At 38.3% G+C, this 22,293-nt stretch overlaps 2 protein-coding genes across 5 annotated transcripts in view; both read left to right on the plus strand.

Annotated features, from left to right (window-relative positions):
* SH3BGRL (SH3 domain binding glutamate rich protein like) overlaps window positions 1-22,293 on the plus strand; it is a 105,501-nt gene that overhangs the window by 50,574 nt on the left and 32,634 nt on the right. Inside the window, exons 2-3 of one of the 4 annotated variants that reach the window (XM_032331000.1) lie at window positions 4,044-4,098; window positions 10,423-10,562. The exons of 1 other annotated variant lie outside the window; for it this stretch is intronic. In XM_032331000.1, the coding sequence (XP_032186891.1) occupies window positions 10,518-10,562 (45 nt within the window). In that variant the 5' untranslated portion in view covers window positions 4,044-4,098; window positions 10,423-10,517. Of the gene's footprint in view, window positions 1-4,043; window positions 4,099-10,422; window positions 10,579-22,293 lie in introns of those variants that run through there. 2 more of the 4 variants (XM_032331002.1, XM_032331001.1) reach the window with 2 other exon arrangements.
* LOC116583049 (52 kDa repressor of the inhibitor of the protein kinase-like) lies at window positions 2,609-3,504 on the plus strand. Its single transcript, XM_032330998.1, has 2 exons — window positions 2,609-2,923; window positions 3,019-3,504. Exons 1-2 carry the CDS (start codon window positions 2,714-2,716, stop codon window positions 3,205-3,207), a joined length of 399 nt encoding a protein of 132 aa, XP_032186889.1. The 5' UTR covers window positions 2,609-2,713; the 3' UTR covers window positions 3,208-3,504.

Genomic DNA, 22,293 nt, shown 5'->3' on the forward strand with positions numbered 1-22,293 from the left:
AATATCTGATATTTCAAAAAACAAATAGCTAGTTTTAAATGGATGCTACATAATTAAAGAAATCTCCTAAGACTTTCCCAAAGCAAAAACACAGCTCTGTCCTCATAATCATAAACTAAGTTGGAAAATCTAAAAAAACTGTATAATCATTGCTTTCTTTTTAATATATTTTATGCAATTGCATTTTATTTTTTTATTTTTTTTTAAGATTTTATTTATTTATTTGACAGAGAGAGATCACAAGTAGGCAGAGAGGCAGGCAGAGAGAGAGAGAGAGGAGGAAGCAGGCTCCCTGCTGAGCAGAGAGCCTGATGTGGGACTCGATCCCAGGACCCTGAGATCATGACCTGAGCCGAAGGCAGCGGCTTAACCCACTGAGCCACCCAGGCACCCTATGCAATTGCATTTTAAATCCATTTTTACCTTCAGTTCTACATTTGAAAAGTAACAAATACTGGGAAAATGTATTGGACAAATGTATGTATTTAAATGGAAACAACTGCTTAAAGTATGTTTTTAAAGTCTTAAAAAGTATAATTTTATATTTTAGTCCAATAATATCCCTTTCATTAGTTTTAAACCATCGGTCTTTTCAGTGGCTTGACTGGTTAGCCGCTTTTCAATTTTTAGAATAAAAAAAATTCCTAATTATTTAATAAATTTCTGCTATCATTTCCTTATAGCTTACTTAATTACTTAACTTCTATTTGTATAATGTGGTGGTGAAGATAATGGATTCGTGCAGCTGAAGCCAAGCTGGTTGCCAGAGGTGAGGGGAGGTGGGGGAATAGGCAATATAGGTGAAGAGGATTAAGAGTACAAACTTCCAGTAATAAAATAAATAAATCATGGGGATGAAAAGTACAGCATAAAGACTATGGCCAATAATATTGTGATAACTTTGTGTGGTGACAGATGATAACTACACTTCCCCAGTGAGCATTTTGTAATGCATAGAAATGTCAAATCATAGGGCACCTAGGTGGCTCAATCATTTAAAAAAGTGTCTGCCTTCACTTCAGGTCATGATCCCAGGGTCCTGGGACCAAGTGCCCCATTGTTGGACTCCCTGCTCAGCAAGGAGTCTGCTTCTCCTTCTGTCCCTTTCCCTGCTTGTGCACTCTCTCTCTCTCTCTCCCTCTCTCAAATAAAACAAAACAAAACTTTAAAAAATGCCAAATCACTTTATTGTATACCTGAAACTAATGTAATATTATGTCAACTGTATCTCAATTAAAAAAAAAAAGCCTGCTTACAATGGGTGTTGAAATTAAGTGATGAATCACTAAATTTTACTCCTGAAACTATTACACTGGATGTTAACTAACTGGAATTGATTTATTTTTTCAAAAAATTATCAGAGAAAGAGAGAATGAGAGTACAAACAAGGGGAGCATGAGGCAGAGGGAGAAACAGGCTCCCTACTCAGCAAGAATCCTGATGTGAGACTCAGTCCTGAGGACCCTGGGATCATGACCTGAGTTAAAAGAAGACACTTAAATAAAAACTTGGAACTAAAAAAAAAAATTAAAATCTGCTTACTTTGATTCTCTGTTCCTCTGTTTTCTAGTTGTGTCTTTGACAAGGTTAACTGTTCTAAGAACTATTTTCTGACCTATAAAAATGAGATAATCACACAAAGTGCTTAGTGTGATATTTAGCACATAAGTATTTAAAAAGTCTATCACAAGCATTTTGCTGAAATGCAGAAAATTGAATTTAGTGTCCTTAATTTTAAACTTTTGTAAAACAGAAATAATGTTTTTTTCCTTTTTTGCTCCCTGAAGAGCTAGATTGTGGAAAAAGAATTAATATACAGGATTGGGGGAAAGGGTGGATTTCTTTACTAAGATATAAGGATGGATTGAAGAAAATAGAAAAAAAAAATGTTAATTTAAAAATTCTTTTAATTACATGCAGTGTAACAATGAATCTCTTTTCCACCATTTTACTTGTTTTTATGCTCCCAAAATGGAATTTCACACATTCTTGAAGGCTGGGAATATTTAGCAATTATTTCCTGTTGCCCTACAAAACTAGTCACTGAAATGTTTGTGAGTCCCAAGCCTAATGTTAAAAAGTGGCAGGATTCTATGATGAAGAATCATTAATAAATATGTATCATGTAGATATTTTATAAGACCCATGAATATTTAAGGAGACTGCATATCTCCCAACCCACAAATATGAGATGTTACTGCTGTGGTAGATTACACATTTAATCAGTAACATTCAAATTTTATAAAGGCCATGATAAGTGTGGATTTGATGACCATATTCTGTTAATTATTCTTACAATTCTTTACTATAATCTGAGTGAGTCAGATGCTTAGGGCATTTAGATATATTTCCAAAAATTATCTACACTGTCCAATCACTAGATTATAACTTAGAATAATTTATCCTTCTTGTGCATATGGATCTTAATGCAAAGAATATATCTTATTGGCTCACCATGGAAACTGATCTATAATTGACCCCGAGTTTTCAGTATCCTTGGATTCTTCACGGGTTTTGTCTACATTTGCCATAAGAGTAAAACACTTTTTAAAAATGGTAAGGTATGCTTCTCGCCCGCCGCCCCTCCCCCCGGCGCGCCGGCCTTGCCTGGCTGGCGAGCGGGCCTGGCTCCCCTCCCCGGCCATGACGGGTGGGCGGGCTGCCCTGAGGAGGCGGGGAGGGGAGGTCTGGGCCGGCCGGCGGGTGGGCGACGATGCCGAACATCTGCAATGCCCCCAACTGCACGAGGAAGAGCACGCAATCGGACCTGGCCTTCTTCAGGTTCCCGCCGGATCCGGCCAGATGCCAGAAGTGGGTGGAGAATTGTAGGAGTGCAGACTTAGAAGATAAAACGCCTGATCAACTAAACAAACATTATCGATTACGTGCCAAACACTTTGAGACCTCTATGATCTGTAGAACTATACATTTTGCAGAGGCATCAGAAAACTAAAGAATGATTGGGTTATTTTATTTCTCAAAATTAATTGAAGCAGATACTTGTGAAGTCATTGGGAGAGTCCTTATAGGACAGTTCTTCGAGATAATGCAATACCAACAATATTTGATCTTACCAGTCATTTCAACAATCCACATAGTAGACACAGAAAACGTATAAAAGAATTGAGTGAAGATGAAACCAGGACACTGAAACAGAAAAAAAAATTGATGAAACTTCTTAACAGGAACCAAAACATAAAGAAATAAACAACAGCAACGCTCAGAATCCTAGTGCAGAAGAAGGGGGTGAGGAACAGGATGAAGATATTTTACCTTTAACCCTTGAAGAGAAAGAAAACAAAGAATACTTAAAATCTCTATTTGAAATTTTGATTCTTATGGGAAAACAAAACATACCTCTGGATGGGCATGAAACTGATGAAATCCCAGAGGGTCTTTTTACTCCTGATAACTTTGAAGCACTGCTGGAGTGCCGGATAAATTCTGGTGAAGAGGTTCTGATAAAGCGCTTTGAGACAACAGCAGTTAACACATTGTTCTGCTGGAAAACACAGCAGAAACAGATGATAGAGATCTGTGAGAGCTGCATTTGGGAAGAAACTCTCAGGGAAGTGAGAGACTCGCAGTTCTTTTCCATCATCACTGATGACATAGTGGACATAGCAGGAGAAGAACACTTGCCTGTGTTGGTGAGGTTTGTTGATGAATCTCATAACCTGAGAGAGGAATTTGTGGGCTTCTTGCCTTGTGAAGCTGATGCAGAAATTTTGGCTGTGAAATTTCACACTATCATAACTGAGAAGTGGGGGTTAAACATGGAGTATTGTCGTGGCCAGGCTTACATTGTGTCCAGTGGATTTTCTTCCAAAATGAAAGTTGTTGCTTCTAGACTTTCAGAGAAATATCCCCAAGCTGTCTACACACTTTGCTCATCCTGTGCCTTAAATATGTGGCTGGCAAAATCAGTGCCTGTTGTGGGAGTGTCTGTTGCGTTAGGAACAATTGAGGAAGTTTGTTCTTTCCTCCATCGATCCTCACAACTGCTTTTGGAGCTTGACAATTTAATTTCTGTCCTCTTTCAGAACAATGAGGAAAAGGGTAAAGAACTGAAGGAGATCTGCCATTCTCAGTGGACAGGTAGGCATGACGCACTTGTTTTATGTGTAGATGGTATAAATAGTGATACAAATATTAGGTGGAATAACTATATAGCTGGTGGAGCTTTTGTACTCTGCTGTGCAGTAACAGATTTTGATTTCATTGTTACCATTGTTGTTCTTAAAAATGTTCTATCTTTTACAAGAGCCTTTGGGGAAAATCTCCAAGGGCAGACGTCTGATGTCTTCTTTGCAGCCAGTAGCTTGACAGCAGTGCTGCATTCACTAAATGAAGTGATGGAAAATATTGAAGTTTATCATGAATTTTGGTTTGAAGAAGCCACAAATTTGTCAACTAAACTTGATATTCAGATGAAACTCCCTGGGAAATTCCGCAGAGCACAGCAAGGTAACCTGGAATCTCAGCTCACTTCTGAGAGTTACTATAAAGAAACTAAGTGTTCCAACAGTGGAACACATTATTCAGGATCTGAAAGATACAGTCTCAGAACAGCACCTCAAAGCTCTTAAATGCATATCTCTTGTACCCTCTGTCATGGGACAGCTCAAATTTAATACATCAGAGGAACACCATGCTGACATGTGCAGAAGTGACGCGCAATCCTGACACACTCTCAGCTGAGCTGCATTGCTGGAGAATCAAATGGAAACACAGAGGGAAAGATATAGAGCTTCCATCTACCATTTATGAAGCCCTCCATCTACCAGACATCAAGTTTTTTCCTAATGTTTATGCATTGCTGAAAGTCCTGTATATTATTCCTGTGATGAAGGTTGAGAGTGAACGCAATGAAAATGGGCAAAAGCACCTCAAAGCATACCTGAGGAACACTTTGACAGACCAACGGTCAAGTAACTTGGCTTTGCTTAACATAAATTTTGACATAAAACATGATCTCGATTTAATGGTGGACACATATATCAAACTCTATACAACTAAGTCAGAGCTTCCTACAGATAACTCAGAAACCATTGAAAATACCTAAGAAACGTTTAAAGTAGGCTTTCTCTTATGTTTGATATTTGGAAAAATCTGTAAGAAATTTGAAAACATCTTACAGAAAATCTGTCAGGTGTATGTAGGCCATTTAATCACTGAATATCTTGACATATTGACCTCTCATTGAGTATATTAGATGTTGATAATATGCCTATTTAAATGGCCCCTGTTTAAACTCTCATGCTTTGGAGACATACCTGTTCTTCCAGAAGATAGCATTGAAAGTGCCACATTACACTTCTATGGGATTTCTGCTAGTGACACTTGGGAATTGTTTTAGTTAAGTCATTTTAGACATAACATTTATTATCACTGGATTCAATTGTGGGGTATTGAGTTATCACTTCTTAGAAGATAAAGATTTTGAAGAGGTATGGGGGGAAGGGATACATTTTAGAAAATGTTACAAGAAGCTCATGAGTGACCCTTGAGTAGTAGGAGTGTTAGTATGTTAAAATCTGTAATGGACAGTTCAGGGAGTTACCAGACAGAAACATGTGAGCTTGCCAAGCAAGGATTGCAGTAGAGATTTTGTCTTTACCAAATGAACTTAACAGAACAAGTTACAGTTGAAGTTTGAATGGGAGAGCCTCCCATTGTTCCACATTGGGTTGTTGCTGTTTACATTCCTTTGTTGAGCCTACATCTTCATAAGCTCTTTAGCACGGGTATGTTGAAACACCTATGACTTCATAAGCTTTTTAGCAGGTATATGTTGAACACCTCTGTTCATGGTCAAGGCAGGATCAGAGGCCATGGATACTGACAACTGATTTGTCTGTTTTCCTCTGTCTTTTCCCATGACTATATCTACCGCCTCATCTTGATTTATAAACAAAACCTGGAAAACCTACAAAAATAAGTGTTTTGTGGTTTATCTAGGATTAATACAGAAAATATTGCTGTTATTTTTGGTGAAGAAGATCAATTTGTATAGTTTATTTCAACTTAAATAAAATGTGAATTTTGTTTTAAAAAATGGTAAGGTAAAATTAGCATTTTAATTTTTGTAATTTTATTCCCTACAGTGAATGGTTACTTCTAATACTGATTAAAATCAAAACAAAATATAAAAGCAATGTTGTTTGTATAACATTTTCATAGTAACATTGACATCACAGTCCTTTTTTCATAGAATTTACTTTCAATAAAAAAGTGATAACTTCCAAGTTTTTTTTTTCCTTTTTAAACTTGACTAATAATAGATTTTTTAAACAAATCATTTCCTGAATCAGGATCAAAATCCTTAAGGCAAACACATGTTTATAGAGAATGAATGCTTTGCAGCTTGTCTGGACTTCAAAATGAGGTCATGATTTATTTTTTGTCTTTTGGCAAACATATGGATATTTGTTTTTTCAGTGAGAGAAGTTAAAGATATGACATTGATTACAAGAACTGATTTCACAAATGAACAACCTAACTTATGAGGGACTGCTGAATACATGTATTATCCCTGGGGGAAGAAGAGCTCAGTCTGGTTTGATGGATTCTTGAGGAATCCATGATTTCTGTTTTTTTTTTAATATATATTTTATATTTTTTCAGTGTTTCAAAATTCATTGCATGTGCACTGCACCCAGTACTCCATGCATATGTGCCCTCCTTAGTACCCAACACCAGGCTCACCCAGTCCCCCATCTTCCTCCCCTCCAAAACCCTCAGTTTGTTTCTCAGAGTCCACCATCTCTCATGTGATTTCCCCCAACTCACTTCTTCTCTCCATCTCCCAATGTCCTCCATGTTATTCTTTATCCTCCACAAGCAGGTGAAACCATATGATAATTGACTGTCTCTGCTTGACTTATTTCACTCAGCATAATCTCTTCTAGTCCCATCCATATTGATACAAAAGTTAAGTATTCATCCTTTCTGATGGAGGCATAATACTCCATTGTATATATGGACCATATCTTCTTTATCCATTCATCCATTGAAGGGCATCTTGGTTCTTTCCACAGTTTGGCAACTGTGGCCATTGCTGCCATGAACGCTGGGGTGCAGATGGTCCTTCTTTTCACTACATCTGTATCCTTGGGGTAAACACCCAGTAGTGCAATTGCAGGGTCATAGAGTAACTCTGTCTTTAATTTCTTAAGGAATATCCCCACTTTTTTCCAAATGTACTAACTTGCATTCCCACCAACAGTGTAACAGGGTTCCATTCCCCTTTCTCCACATCCTCTACAGCACTTGTTGTTTACTGTCTTACTGATTTTGGCCATTTTAACTGGTATAAGATGGAATCCCAATGTGTTTTTTATTTGATTCTCCCTGATGGTTAATGATGATAATTTTTTTCATGTGTCTATCAGACAGTTGTATATCTTCTTTGAGGAAGTGTCTGTTCAAGTAGTCTGCCCATTAAAAAGAAAATTCATTTATTTGACAGACAGAGATCACAAGTAGACAGAAAGGCAGGCAGACAGAGGAAGGAAAGTGGGCTTCCTGCCAAGCAGAGAGCCCGATGTGGGGCTTGATCTCAGGATCCTGGGATCATGACCCTAGCCAAAGGCAGAGGCTTAACCCACTGAGCCACCCAGGAGCCCCCTTCTGTCCATTTTTTGATGTGATTATCTGATTCATGTGTGTTGAGTTTGAGGAGTTCTTTATCAATCTTGGATATCAGCCCTTTGCCTGTAGTGTCATTTTCAAATATGTTTTCCCATTTGTGGGTTGCCTCTTTTTTTGTTTTGTTTTTGTTTTTGTTGACTGTTTCCTTTACTGTGCAGAAACTTGATCTTAATAAGTCCCAAAAGTTCATTTTAGCTTTTTTTTCGTTTGCCTTTAGGGACATGTCTTTTTTTATTTTATTTTATTTATTTATTTGACAGACAGAGATCACAATTAGGCAGACTTAGGGAGAGAGAGAGGAAGGGAAGGAAGCACCCTGCTTAGCAGTGAGTCAGATGCTCCCTGCTAAGCAGAAAGCCAGATGCTCCCTGCTGAGCAGAGAGCCAGATCCCAGGACCCTGGGATCATGACCCAAGCTGAACTCACAGGCTTTAACCCACTGAGCCACACAGGTGCCCCTGGGGACATTTCTTGAAAGAAGTTGCTATGACCAGTGTTGAAGAGGTTACTGCCTATGTTCTCCTCTAGGATTTTGATAGATTCCTGCCTCACATTGAGGTCTTTTATCCATTTTGAGTTTATCTTTGTGTATGGTGTAAGAGAATGATCACATTTCATTCTTCTATACATAACACCCAACAGAGGAAAAATTCAGAGACTGTGCCCTCTCCATCAGAACTATTGGATATGTACATAAACATTATATCAGAAAGGGAATTAAAGGTAACAATTATTCAGGTGATGGCTAGGTTGGAGAAAACCATTAGTGACAACATAGTGACACCATAGAATCTCTAAGGGCAGAAGCGAAAGGGAAGAAGTTAAAAATGCTATCAATGAGATCTAATCTAATCTAAATATTCTAACAGCTAGGGCAACTGAGGCAGAAGATAGAATTAGTGATCTAGAGGACAAATTGATAGAGTAAAAGGATCAGGAGGAGGCATGGAAGAAACAGCTTAGAAGCCATGAAAACAGAATCAGGGAAATAAACACCATGAAGTGTTCCAATATTAAAATTATTGGGATCCCTGAGGGGGTGGAGAAAGAGTAGATTAGAAGTTATAGTTGAACAAATTCTGCATGAAAATTTTCCCTGGACATGAACAAATGTTCAGGTCTTAGAGGCAGAAAGAACACCTCCAAAGACCGATGAATCTAGAAAGACCTCAAGGCACTTGATTGTGAGACTGACAAATCATAATTTTAGACAAGAGCTTCTGAGGGCAGCTAGGAGGAAGAGATTACTTATGTACAAAAAAAAGTACATCAGAATACCATCAGACCTGCCCAGAGAATGCTGGCAAGCCAGAAAGGGCTGGCAAGACATAATCAGGGCACTAAATGAGAAGAACATACAGCCAAGTATACTTTATCCAGTGAGGCCGATATTCAAAATGGATGGAGAGAAAGAGCTTCCAAGTCCAGAAAATTTTAAAAGAGTATGTGACTGCCAAACTGGCACCACAAGAAATATTAAGGGCATCTCTATAAAAGAAGAAAGGACTCCAGAGTGACATAGAACAGAAATTTACAGAGACAATCTATAGAAACAAGGACTTCACATACAACATGACGTAAATAAAAACATATCTTTCAGTAATCACTCTCAATGTGAATGCCCTAAATGCTCCAAAAAAATGGCACAGGGTTGCAGATTGGATAAAACAATAGGACCCATCCATATGCTGTCTGCAAGAGACCCATTTGGAACCCAAGGAAAAATCTGGACTAAAAGTGAAGAAAGAGAGAAGCAATTTTCATGCCAATGGGCTTCAAAGAAAGCTGGGATAGTGATTCTCATATCAGATAAATTATATTTTAAAATACAGACTTTAGTCAGATAAAAAATGGTCTATCCACCAATAAGATCTAACAATTGTAAATATTTATGTCCCCAATATGGGAGAAGCCAACTACATAAGAGAACTGTTAATCAAGATAAAGAGCCATATTGATATGAATACATTATCGTAGGGGATCTTAACACACCACTTTCAGTAATAGAAAGATCATCCAAGCAGAAAATCAATAAAGAAATAAGAGAATTGAATGACACATTGGACCAGATGGACCTCATAGATATATACCAAACATTCCACCCTAAAATAACAGAATTCTCATTATTCTCGAGTGAACATTGAACTTTTTCCAGAATAGACCACAAACTGGGTCACAAATCAGGGCTCAACCGATACCAAAAGACTGAGATTATCCCCTGCATATTATCAGACCATAATTCTTTGAAACTGGAACTCAACCACAAGAAAAAGGTTGAAAGGAATGACTTCTGGGGTTTTTTTGTTTGTTTGTTTTAAGATTTTATTTATTTATTTTAAAGACAGAGATCACAATTAGGCAGAGAGGCAGGCAGAGAGAGGAAGGGAAGCAGGGTCCCTGCTGAGCAGAGAGCCCAATGTGGGGCTTGATACCAGGATGCTGGGATCATGACCAAGCAAAAGGCAGAGGCTTAACTCACTGAACCACCCAGGTGCCCCATGATTTCTCTTTTTAGTAGAATTTCTGTACAACCAAATTCTTAGAATTTTCTGTTCTACAAGGTGGTGAAATTATGGGATTTCATCACCTAAAACTACATTCAATGTTCAGATAGCTTCCTTTTCAGATACCTAGAAGCCTTGAGAACCTTATAATAGCCAAATAAGTTGTAAATAGTAAATGTTGGCAGTTATCCATTGGTCTCCTTCATTTGTGCACATCTTGTGAGCAAAGGCACTGACTACATTTGTTCTGTGTTATCCTTTCAAGGATGCAACCAGTCTTGAAATATGAGATAATTTCTCTCTCCAAAGCAAAAGGAAGATTTGTGTTTGGTTCAGTATAAAAAATCTGGGTTCCTTAACATGGCTTCCTGTGCCACCATAAAGGAATTGACGAACAGAGAAAAGGTATAAGAAAATGCAGGTAATCTGAATACTATTGCCATTGTGACCTAGAAGTCTCATGTTATCGGCCACTATCCTTAAAACTCTGGCTGGGTTACTTGTTAGTTTGCAAGTGGGATAAAAATATTAGATCTTTCACAATTCTTGACAGTAGTTCTTTTTTTTATATATTTTTTATTTCTTTTCAGCATAACAGTATTCATTGTTTTTGCACCACACCCAATGCTCCATGCAATCTGTGCCCTCTATAATACCCACCACCTGGTTCCCCCAAACTCCCACCACCCGCCCCTTCAAAACCCTCAGATTGTTTTTCAGAGTTCATAGTCTTTCATGGTTCACCTCCCCTTCCAATTTCCCTCAACTCCCTTCTCCTCTCCATCTCCCCTTGTCCTCCATGCTATTTGTTATGCTCCACAAATAAGTGAAACCATATGATAATTGGCTCTCTCTGCTTGACTTATTTCACTCAGCATAATCTCTTCCAGTCCTGTCCACGTTGCTACAAAAGTTGGGTATTCATCCTTTCTGATGGAGGCATAATACTCCATAGTGTATATGGACCACATCTTCCTTATCATTCATCCGTTGAAGGGCATCTTGTTTCTTTCCACAGTTTGGCAACTACATTCAATGTTTAGATAGCTTCCTTTTCAGATACCTAGAAGCCTTGAGAATCTTATAGAGAGCCATTATATGAGACCTTATATGAGACCGTGGTCATTGTTGCTATAAACATTGGGGTACAGATGGCCCTTCTTTTCACTACATCTGTGTCATTGGGTTAAATACCCAGTAGTGCAATTGCAGGGTCATAGGGAAGTTCTATTTTTAATTTCTTGAGGAATCTCCACACTGTTCTCCAAAGAGGCTGCACCAACTTGCATTCCCACCAACCGTACACATGGAGAACCCCCTGCGAGGAATATGTGGAAGAGTGTTCCCCTTTCTCCACATCCTCTTCAACACATGTTGTTTCCTGTTTTGTTAATTTTGGCCATTCTAACTGGTATAAGGTGATATCTCAATGTGGTTTTAATTTGAATCTCCCTGAGGGCTAGTGATGATGAACATTTTTTCATGTGTCTGATATCCATTTGTATGTATTCATTGGAGAAGTGTCTGTTCATATCTTCTGCCCATTTTTTGATATGATTGTCTGTTTTGTGTGTGTTGAGTTTGAGGAGTTCTTTATAGATCCTGGATATCAACCTTTTGTCTGTACTGTCATTTGCAAATATCTTCAATTCCGTGGGTTGCCTCTTTGATTTTTTGACTGTTTCCTTTGCTGTGCAGAAGCTTTTGATTTTGATGAAGTCCCAAAAGTTTACTTTTGCTTTTGTTTCCTTTGCCTTTGGAGACATATCTTGAAAGAAGTTGCTGTGGCTGATATCGAAGAGATTACTGCCTATGTTCTCCTCTAGGATTCTGATGGATTCCTGTCTCACACTGAGGTCTTTTATCCATTTTGAGTTTATCTTTGTGTATGGTGTAAGAGAATGGTCGAGTTTCATTCTTCTACATATAGCAGCCCAGTTTTCCCAGCACCATTTATTGAAGAGACTGTCTTTTTTCCACTGTATATTTTTTCCTGTTTTGTCGAAGATTAATTGACCATAGAGTTGAGGGTCCATATCTGGGCTCTCTACTCTGTTCCACTGGTCTATGTGTCTGTTTTTATGCCAGTACCATGCTGTCTTGGTGATCACAGCTTTGTAATAAAGCTTGAAATCAGGTAATGTGATGCCCTTTCCTTAGCGATTCAGGGTCTCTTCAGATTCCATACAAATTTTTGGATTATTTGCTCCAGCTCTTTGAAGAATACTAGTGGAATTTTGATCAGAATGACATTAAAAGTATAGATTGCTCTAGGCAGTATAGACATTTTAACAATGTTTATTCTTCTGATCCAAGAGCATGGAATGGTCTTCCATCTTTTTGTGTCTTCTTCAATTTCTTTCATGAGTGTTCTGTAGTTCCTCGAGTAAAGATCCTTTACCTCTTTGCTTAGGTTTATTCCCAGGTATCTTATGGTTCTTGGTGTTATAGTAAATGGAATCGATTCTCTAATTTCCCTTTCTGTATTTTCATTGTTAGTGTATAAGAAAGCCACTGATTTCTGCACATTGACTTTGTATCCTGCCACGTTGCTGAATTTCTGTATGAGTTCTAGTAGTTTGGGGGTGGAGTCTTTTGGATTTTCCAAATAAAGAATCATGTCATCTGCGAAGAGAGAAAGTTTGACTTCTTCATTGCCAATTTGGATACCTTTTATTTCTCTTTGTTGTCTGATTGCCATTGCTAAGACTTCTAATACTATGTTGAACAAGAGTGGAGAGAGTGGGCATCCTTGTCGTGTTCCTGATCTCAACAGGAAGACTGCAGTCTTTTTCCCATTGAGGATGATATTTGCTGTGGGTCTTTCATAGATAGATTTTATGAAGTTCAGGAATGTTCCCTCTATCCTTATACTTTGAAGCATTTTTTAATCTTTTTTTAAAGATTTTATTTATTTATTTAGTTGACAGACAGAGATCACAAGTAGGCAGAGAGGCAGGCAGAGAGAGAGAGAGGAGGAAGCAGGCTACCCGCAGAGGAGAGAGCCCGATGAAGAGCTTGATCCCAGGATCCTGGGATCATGACCTGAGCCAAAGGCAGAGGCTTTAACCTACTGAGCCATCCAGGCACCCCAACTTTGAAGCTTTTTAATCAGGAACAGATGCTGGATTTTGTCAAATACTTTTTCTGCATCAATTGAAATGACCATGTGGTTCTTCTCTCTTCTCTTATTAATTTGTTCTATCACATTGATTGATTTGCGAATATTGAACCATCCTTGTAGCCCAGGGATGAATCCTACCTGGTCATTATGGATAAGCTTTTTAATGTGCTGTTGGATCCTGTCACTTCGGATCTTGTTGAGAATCTTATATCCATATTCATGAGTGATATTGGTCTGAAATTCTCTTTTTTGGTAGGGTCTTTGCCTGGTTTGGGGATTAGGGTAATGCTGGCTTCATAAAAAGAGTCTGGAAGTTTTCCTTCTGTTTCAATTTTTAGAAATAGCTTCAGCAGAATAGGTGTTATTTCTTCTTTGAAAGTTTGATAGAATTCCCCAGGGAATCCATCAGGTCCTGGGCTCTTGTTATTTGGGAGGTTTTTGATCACTGCTTCAGGCTCGTTAATAGATATTGGTCTATTCAGGTTGTCAGTTTCTTCCTGGTTCAATTTTGGGAGTTTATAGTTTTCCAGGAATGCATCCATTTCATCTTGGTTGCTTATCTTATTGCCATATAACTGTTGATAATAACTTCTGATGATTCTACTTCCTTGGTGTTAGTTGTGATCTCTCTCTTTTCATTCATAATTTTATTAATTTGGGCCTTCTCTCTTTTCTTTTGGATTAGTGTGGCCAATGGTTTATCAATCTTATTGATTCTTTCAATAAACCAACTTCTAGCTTCATTGATACATTCTACTGTATCTTTGGTTTCTACCTCATTGATCTCTGCTCTAATCCTGAATATTTCCCTGCTTATGTGTGGAGTTGGTTTGATTTTTTGTTGATTCTCCAGTTCTTTAAGGTGTAGAGACCACTGGTGTATTCTGGATTTTTTCAATTTTTTGAGGGAGGCTTGGATGGCTACATATATCCCCCTTAGGACTGCCTTTGCTGTATCCCATTGGTTTTGGACTGAAGTGTCTTCATTCTCATTGGTTTCCATGAATTGTTTCAGTTCTTCTTTGATCTCCTAGTTGATCCAAGCATTCTTAAGCAAGGTGGTCTTTAGCTTCCAGGTGTTTGAGTTCCTTCTGAACTTATCCTTGTGATTGAGATCCAATTTCAAAGCATTGCGATCTGAGAATATGCAGGGAATAATCTCAGTCTTTTGGTATCGGTTGAGTCCTGATTTGTGACCCAGTTGTGGTCTATTCTGGAGAAAGTTCCATGTGCAGTTGAAAAGAATGAGTATTCTGTTGTTTTAGGGTGGAATGTTCTGTATATATCTAGGATGTCCATCTTGTCCAAAGTGTGATTCAACTCTCTTGTTTCTTTATTGATTTTCTGCTTCGATGATCTGTCTATTTTTGAGAGAGGCGTGTTACGATCTCCTACTATTAATGTATTCATATCAATATGATTAACAGTTTTCTTATGTAATTGGCTGCTCCCATATTGGGGGCATAGATATTTACAATTGTTAAATCTTCTTGGTGGATAGTCCCTTTAAGAATGATGTAGTGTCCTCCTGTATCTCTGACTACAGTCTTTAGTTTAAAATCTAATTTATCTGATATGAGAATCACTACCCAGGCCTTCTTTTGAGGCCCACTGGCATGAAAGATGCTTTTCCATCCCTTCACTTTCAGTCTGGGGGTATCTTTAGATTCAAAATGGGTCTCTTATAGACAACCTATGGATGGGTCCTGTCATGTTACCCAATCTGCAACCCTGTGTCATTTTGTTGGCGCATTTGGGCCATTCACATTGAGAGTGATTATTGATAGATATGTTGTTATTGACATCATGTTACCTTTGGAGTCTTTCTTTCTGTAGATTGTCTCTATATTTCTGTGTAATGCTATTCTTAGGATTTTTCCTCCTTTATATAACCCCCCTTAATATTTCCTGCAGTGTCGGCTTAGTGGTTGCATAGTCTCTTAAGCCTTCCCGGTCTTGGAAACTCTTTATCTCTCCATCCGATTTGAATGTCAGTCTTGCTGGATAAAGTATTCTTGGCTGCATGTTCTTTTCATTTAGTGACCTGAATATATCTTGCCAGCCCTTTCTGGCTTGCCATTTCTCTGTGGACAAGTCTGATGTTATTCTGATGAGCTTTCCTCTGTAAGTAAGGAGCCTCTTTGTCATAGCGGCTTTCAAGAGGTTGTATCTACAATTATGATTCCTCAATTTGACTATCAGGTGCCTTGATGTTTTTTTGGAATCTATAATCTTGGTTGGTATGTTTGGCCTCTAGTATATGAATGCTGGTTGTATTTGTGAGATTGGGAAAATTTTCATGAAGAACTTGTTCCACTATATCTTTTAGACTTCTTTCTTTCTCCTCCCCTTCAGGGATTCCAATAATTCTGATGTTGGAACGTTTCATGGCATCATTTATTTCCCTGATTCTGTTTTCGTGGCTTCTAAGCTGTTTGTTTCCATGCTTCCTCTTGATCCTTTCTCTCTATCTGTTTGTCCTCCAGATCACTAATTCTATCTTCTTTCTCAGCTACCCTAGCTTTTAGAGAATTTAAATTAGATTGGAACTCATTGAGAGCATTGTGAACCTCATCCCTGGTAGCTTTTAACTCCTCCCTAACATTGTGAAAATCATCCCTGGTCGCTTTCAGTTCTGCTCTAATCAATTCTGTTTGGTCATCCATGGCTTTCTCCAACCTAGCTATTGCCTGGATAATTGTTAGCCTGAATTCTCTTTCTGACATATTGTCTATGTTGATAGCTTTTAGCTCTGTTGTAGAAGGCCCATCCTCTGTGTTTTTCTTCTGTTGGGCTTTCCTCCTCCTAGTCATTTTGGTGAGAGATGACTGAACAGATGTAGCTGGATGTATCGATCATGGTGCAGTCAAGGTGCACCTTGGACACTTCTGAGCAATCAGCATTCCACACCCAAACGAGAAAAAAAAGAAAAGAAAAAGAAAAAAGAGAGATAAAGAGAGGAAAAAAATGGGAGGATAAAAGAGAAGGTTTAGCCCCAATGGGCCCCAAGGTAAGATTTATGAAGTATACAAACAAAAACAGACAAACAGAAAGACTGATAATAGTATATGACAAGAGGGAAAAATATATATGTATATGTATATGCAAATAAAGGAAGAATCTCGTCAAGAAGAATCCCAAGTATAAGATTTATATACTATCAGGACAAACTCAAAAATACAGAAACACTGGCAGAAGAAAAAGATGGGAGAGTGGTTATAAATTCTCAGTATGGGTGAGGAAGTTTGTTTTGATTCTTCCTGGATGTATCTTGATACCTTTGTTAAAGGACTCAACTTTCCTAAGATAAAGGGGGATTAAAAATTGGTTTACCTATAGGGGTAACATTGACTGGAGAAAGGGGATTACCTTGAAGTTTAACTCTATATGAATATTAGAAAATAAAAATAAAAATAAGTAAACTAGACTAAACTAAACTAAAATTTACAAAAAAATTAAAAAATCAAAATGTAAAAGAAAAACACAGGTGTATGTATCAAAAAGTTCAGTTTAGAAGGTTATTATGGAATTTGATGTACTGGACATCTCACTGTGATGGTAAATAGGTTAAAAAATTATCTATATAAAAAAAATGAACCAGAATAGTGGGAACGAGTTAAAAATAAAAGTTGTCCTATGAAGTAGTGGTGGTTGATCTCTTGTAGTCTTTTTTTTTTTTTTTTCTTTCCTGTTTGGTTTTCTCCAGGAGGGGCCTGCCTCCTGGGTTTTCAGTCAATAATGTTCCCTGAGTTAAGTCCTCCCGCTCCCCTCAAGGGGGTGGGCTCTGAGAAAACTGTTTATTTCAGGCTTTTGTTCTCTCATGTTTTTATGTTTGTTCACTTTTTTTTTTCTCTCTCTCTCGCCTTGACCACTTTTGATGGTTTTTGTAGGTTTAGAGGAAAGCAAAATGCACCCTGACCTCCCTCTCAGAAAGAAGCCTCAGTATGGTCCCCTGTGGGTGCTGCAGAGCCCATATAAATTCCCCCTTGGCCGCTGGCAGAGCAGATTCCAAGTCACGGTCCCTTGGGACACAGGATCTTCTGCTTGTACCCAAAACCACGGCAGCGGTAGCTGTCTGGGCAACTCCAGACCACCAGAGAGGTTCCAAGTAGTGATCACACACAGATTTTCCTGCTGGCCCGGGCTGGGAGTGCCTGGTCTTTCTGGGTCTAAGAGTGCCGGGCTTGCACGCACCTCTCTCAGGGCAGGGTGTGGGTCACGCGTGTGTCTCAGGCTCTGAGAGCAGGGCGCGGGTCCAAGAGCACCAGGCTGTGCCTTCGCGCACCTCTCTCCTGGGAGGGTGTGGGTCGCACGTGTGTCTCAAGCTCTGGTAGCAGGGCTCAGGTCCAAGAGAACCAGGCTGTGCCTTCACGCACCGCTCTCAGGGGAGAGTGAGGGGCACACGTGTCTCAGGCTCTGTAGCACGGCTCAGCGTTCTGCCATCTGGCGAGGCTCCCAGCCCCTCATAGGAGCTGGACCCCATGCATTCTCCGGCGCGCTGGCAGCTCAGGGACCAAGACCTGGTTTCTCCACAGCACTCTCTCTGGCTCAGCGCTAGGGGAGGCTGTCCTGGGTCTGGGGACTTAAGCCCGTTTCCCTAGCCACCCCAATTCCCACAATTCCCCCACCCCCACGATCCTTTGCTCTTTTTGAGTGCTTTCAACCAGTCTCCAAGTTAATGCTGGTCCCCAGATGCAGGGCACTCTCATATTAGGGGTATTACTCTAATTGGTCACCTCTGGTGGTTTCCTACCCCTTTTGTTTATCTTGTGATATCAGTCCGACGTTCCCACTCCGCTTTACCTGCCCACTGGCATCTTCTGCCCCTGTAGAGATCCAGACGTGTATAATTCTGATCTCAGTCTGATTTCATGGGTGATCGGAGCTCTTTGGTAGGTAATCAGCTCACTTTAGGGTACAGGTTGAAATGGTGCCTCCGCCTACTTTCCCACCATCTTCTCTCCCCCTTGACAGTAGTTCTTATAGATGTTCATGCTCTTCTTCTTGATGGTCATAGTCCAAATAACAATGGTGACTATTAAACTGCATTGAAACTCACTGATGAGCCCACAGAATGGCATAATCCAGACCTCTTTTGTTTAGCAACTTTAGTTTGCTAGTTGGTTAACTGCTTGGACCATTTGATCCCTGTCTTATTTAACTAATTAGGTAACACATACTTATTCTCAGCTGAATAGTTTGGAACATGCTTTATATTGGCTTTAGTCTGGGGATACATTCATAGTGTTCTCTGGAATGTTCACATGGGCCCCACTGGTCAGCTAAATCTTCAGACTAGTTATTTTTCTTTCTTTTTTCTTTTAGACTAGTTATTTTTCCTATGGAAAATAGATTATTTTTGTCCAGAATTCTCTATGTTGCCATGGTCCTTTGAAAAGAAAGTATTTAATTTCGCTTATAATGTTATCACTTCACCAATAATAGGGGACAATATTAGCACTACAGATAAGTCGGTGGTTTGAAAATGTCGTATTTACTTTTTTTGTGTTTGCTTCCTGAAGTCATAGGCAGCATTATAGGTGTCAAGAGTATGCTATGGACCCACCATCAGCTGGATATACTTAGCAGTTGTTTTCCCAGGAAATTCTAGAAAGCGTGATCAGGGACATGCTTTTTATATGTGTGTGAAAGTAATTGGACAAAGATTCATCTACCAACTGAGCCCGCACACCTTAAATAAATAGTCATATAAACAACTTTTGAATTATTAAACAACATTTAGTAATATGTACTTCTTTGTAAAGATTCTTAAAAGTTCCTTTAAAAAACAAAGAAAAAAGTTGAAATCATCATATGTTTGTGTAAGGCCACTTGAAATTCTTTACCTTGAAGAGATTGAGGGCTTTCTTTTAATTGAGTGGCTGTTTGTTTTTAGTGTATAAAACAAACAAACAAACAAAAATGCTTATTTTTTACATTATATTACATTAATAAACCATGCTATTTAGTTAGACAAAGCTTTTATTATTTGGAAAGCTGACCCTAAGATCTAAAAATTTGGCAGAATTATTTGTGAAAGTTACCCAGTTAAGTAATGTGTACAAAAATTTGATATCTCCTGTTATGTGTTTGATAGAACGGTAATTTTTAAATGTAAATAAATTGAATTTGAATAAGTTGAATTGGTACCTTTTGTGCCATGCCCATGAATTTGATCAACATTCAAAGGGATTATGGTCTTTTCCTGCATTTGATGTTTTGCTTCATGGTGAGCAATTGAGATTCTCTCCCTATTTGACTAATGTCATTAGTAATAGGTCAAACCTTCCCAAATCATTACGTTTTATTCCCCTTCTTTCTGTTGCCACTACAATACCACTCTTAATTGAGAAAACCATTGCCTTAAAATATTTTTTATTGTACTGAGACAGAATTTGGTTATAGCAATAATATGTTTTACTGGGTTAAAAATATAATATGACATATGTAAAAACAGTTTCTTTTCCCTTTGAAAAAATAAAGGGAAGTAGAGATATCATTTTCTTTCAACCAAGAATTATTAGGAATTGCATTCTGAGAATGTGCATGTGTCTTTTTATTTGAGAGTATTACTGGTCTTTCGAGAATAATTTGGAGGACTTTGAGAGATTAAGTCAATGACTTCGTTACTCATTGTTTCACTGTATTTTTGGTCTTACCCTTTTAACAGTAACAAATGTTAGTGGATTTTTATGGTGAACACTAGCTAAGTGTTGTGAGTATAGAGTTTGTTAACTTTAGAATTTTTTTTCTACTGCTTCAGATATATCTCAGTTGGGAGAGGTAATTATTTTGCATTTGGAGCAGTTTAATAGATGCCAGATAAAGCAACCAATCTAAGAAAAAGACCGGTTTTATGATTTGACAGGATTTTTTTTTTTTTTTAAGTAAGCTCTATGCTCAATGTGGGGCTTGAACTCATGACCCTAAGTTCAGGAGTCACATGCTCTACCAACTGAGCCAGCCAACATACTTCTGGCCATATGTTGTTTTTTTTTTTTAATATATCCTTAAAAGATCTTATATATGTATTTATTTGAGAGAGAGAGAGAGAAGAGAGGAACAAGCAGACTCCACGTTGAGCACAAAGCCCAATGTAGGGCTCTATCCCATGACCCTGAGATCATGACCTTAGCTGAAATCAAGAGTTGGAGGCTTAACATGCTAAGTCACCCAGGCGCCCCCTTGGCAGGATGTTTTTAATGGAAATTGACTCTAGGTCTCAAGAAATGTATTGCTTGACAATACCTAACTGCCAGCCAACTTTCTATTAGATTCTCTTACATTAGAAGTGCTTTTCTATAGAATATTATCAGGATACAACTTCTTACTTTGGTCAACAATTTCTAAGCACAACACCTTCAGAATCTTACTGTAACATGGTAAAGAATTTCATCTTTTTAAGGTTTCTTAAGAGGAATTTTACAGTCTCTGAGTGGTCCCTCAAACATTTGGTTGGTGTGCTTGACAGCCCATCTTGTTTCTCAGAGCCCCAGAAATTGAGAGAGAAATCATTAGACTATGTTAATGTTCAGGCATCAGTCCAGCACTTTACAAACCACTTGCCCTATTGTGACTACCTAGGGACTGCACTGCTTGCTTTAAACACCACTTTATCATCCTTATGTGCAATTTCCATTGATACTGATAGCTGCTTATCAAAAAGTTACATTGAATTGTGCAGATACAATATTTTTAAGTTTGATTCCAGTGTCTGGCCCTTAATATGCCTACCCTCACTATCATACTGTTCTGGAAAGTCTGTCCTGTATTATGATTGATGCACTATGGTGTAATTCATTGTTTTTAATAACTTGAGAACAGGGGTTCTTTATGCATATTTAAAATAGTAGCTACCATTCCTGGAGAGCTTATTATAGAATAATAAGCTATAGAAATAATAAGAATAATAAGCTATAGAATAATAAGCTATAGAAAATAATTGAGCTTATTTATAGAAGACCTGCTATATGGGGAACCTGATTGATCAGTCAGTTAAGCCTCCTATATACATTTAACATTTTTAATTTCAAGATTTGTAGATCTCACCTTAGAAACAGAAAATTTTTAAATTCCAAAAAGTATTAAACAGAGGTGTCTGGGTGGCTCAGTACATTAAGCATCTGCCTTTGCCTCAGGTCACGATCCTTGGGTCCTGGGATAGAGCCCTGCATCAGGCTTCCTACTCAGTGGGGAGTTTGCTTCTTCTTCTCTCCGCTCCTCCCTTCACTTCTGTGTACTCTTTCTCTCTCTTTCAAATAAATAAATGAATGAATAAAATCTTTTAAAAAGGAACACCTGCTTTTTTTTTTTAAACACCTGTAATAGTTAAGATATGATAATGGGCACTGGATAAATCATCAGCAAGATAGATATTGTTCCAGCCATGAAAGAGCATATAATTTACAATTTAGCCTGCTTTGTGGGAGGCAGTGTAAGAGGTACATTGCTTCTCTTACCTAAAATTTTGTCTGTAATCATTTTGGGAGGTGAGTGCTATTACTCTCAACTAATAAATGAGGAACTTGAGACTCAGCATGGTTAATTAATTTGCTCATCACAGAGATAATAAGTGGAGGATATAAATTCAAACCCAAGTCAGTCGTGTTCTGTATTAATTTTCAATGCTGTGTAACAAATTACTATGAATTTAGTGGCTTAAAACAATAGACATTTATTATATCACAGTGTTTGTGGGTCAGGAAATCTGGTATACATTAGCTGGGTCCTCTACAAGGCTGTAAGCAAGGTGCCAACCAGGACTGGCTTGCCATTGAGAGGATCCACTATCGAAGAATCCATTTTCAAGCTCATGTGGTTATTAGCAGATTTCATTTCCTTGAGGCTGTTACACTCATGGCAGGTTTTTTTTTTTTTTCATTTCCAACAAAGGAGAGAGAAAATCTAATGTGGATCAGCTAGAAAGATCGTTTTACAACCTCATCACTAGAGATGCATCCCATCACCTTTGCCATGTTCTATTAATTGGAAACAAATAACAGGTTATTTCCC

Source organism: Mustela erminea, chromosome X, assembly GCF_009829155.1.
Source record: "Mustela erminea isolate mMusErm1 chromosome X, mMusErm1.Pri, whole genome shotgun sequence".
NCBI lineage: Eukaryota > Metazoa > Chordata > Mammalia > Carnivora > Mustelidae > Mustela > Mustela erminea.

Excerpts from the sequence above, each read along its gene's own strand:
- LOC116583049 (XM_032330998.1), top strand. The coding sequence starts at position 2,714 with ATGCCGAACATCTGCAATGCCCCCAACTGCACGAGGAAGAGCACGCAA. Across the intron at positions 2,924-3,018 it reads CCTCTATGATCTGTAGAACT|AGTCCTTATAGGACAGTTCT; the intron begins ATACATTTTGCA and ends AGTCATTGGGAG.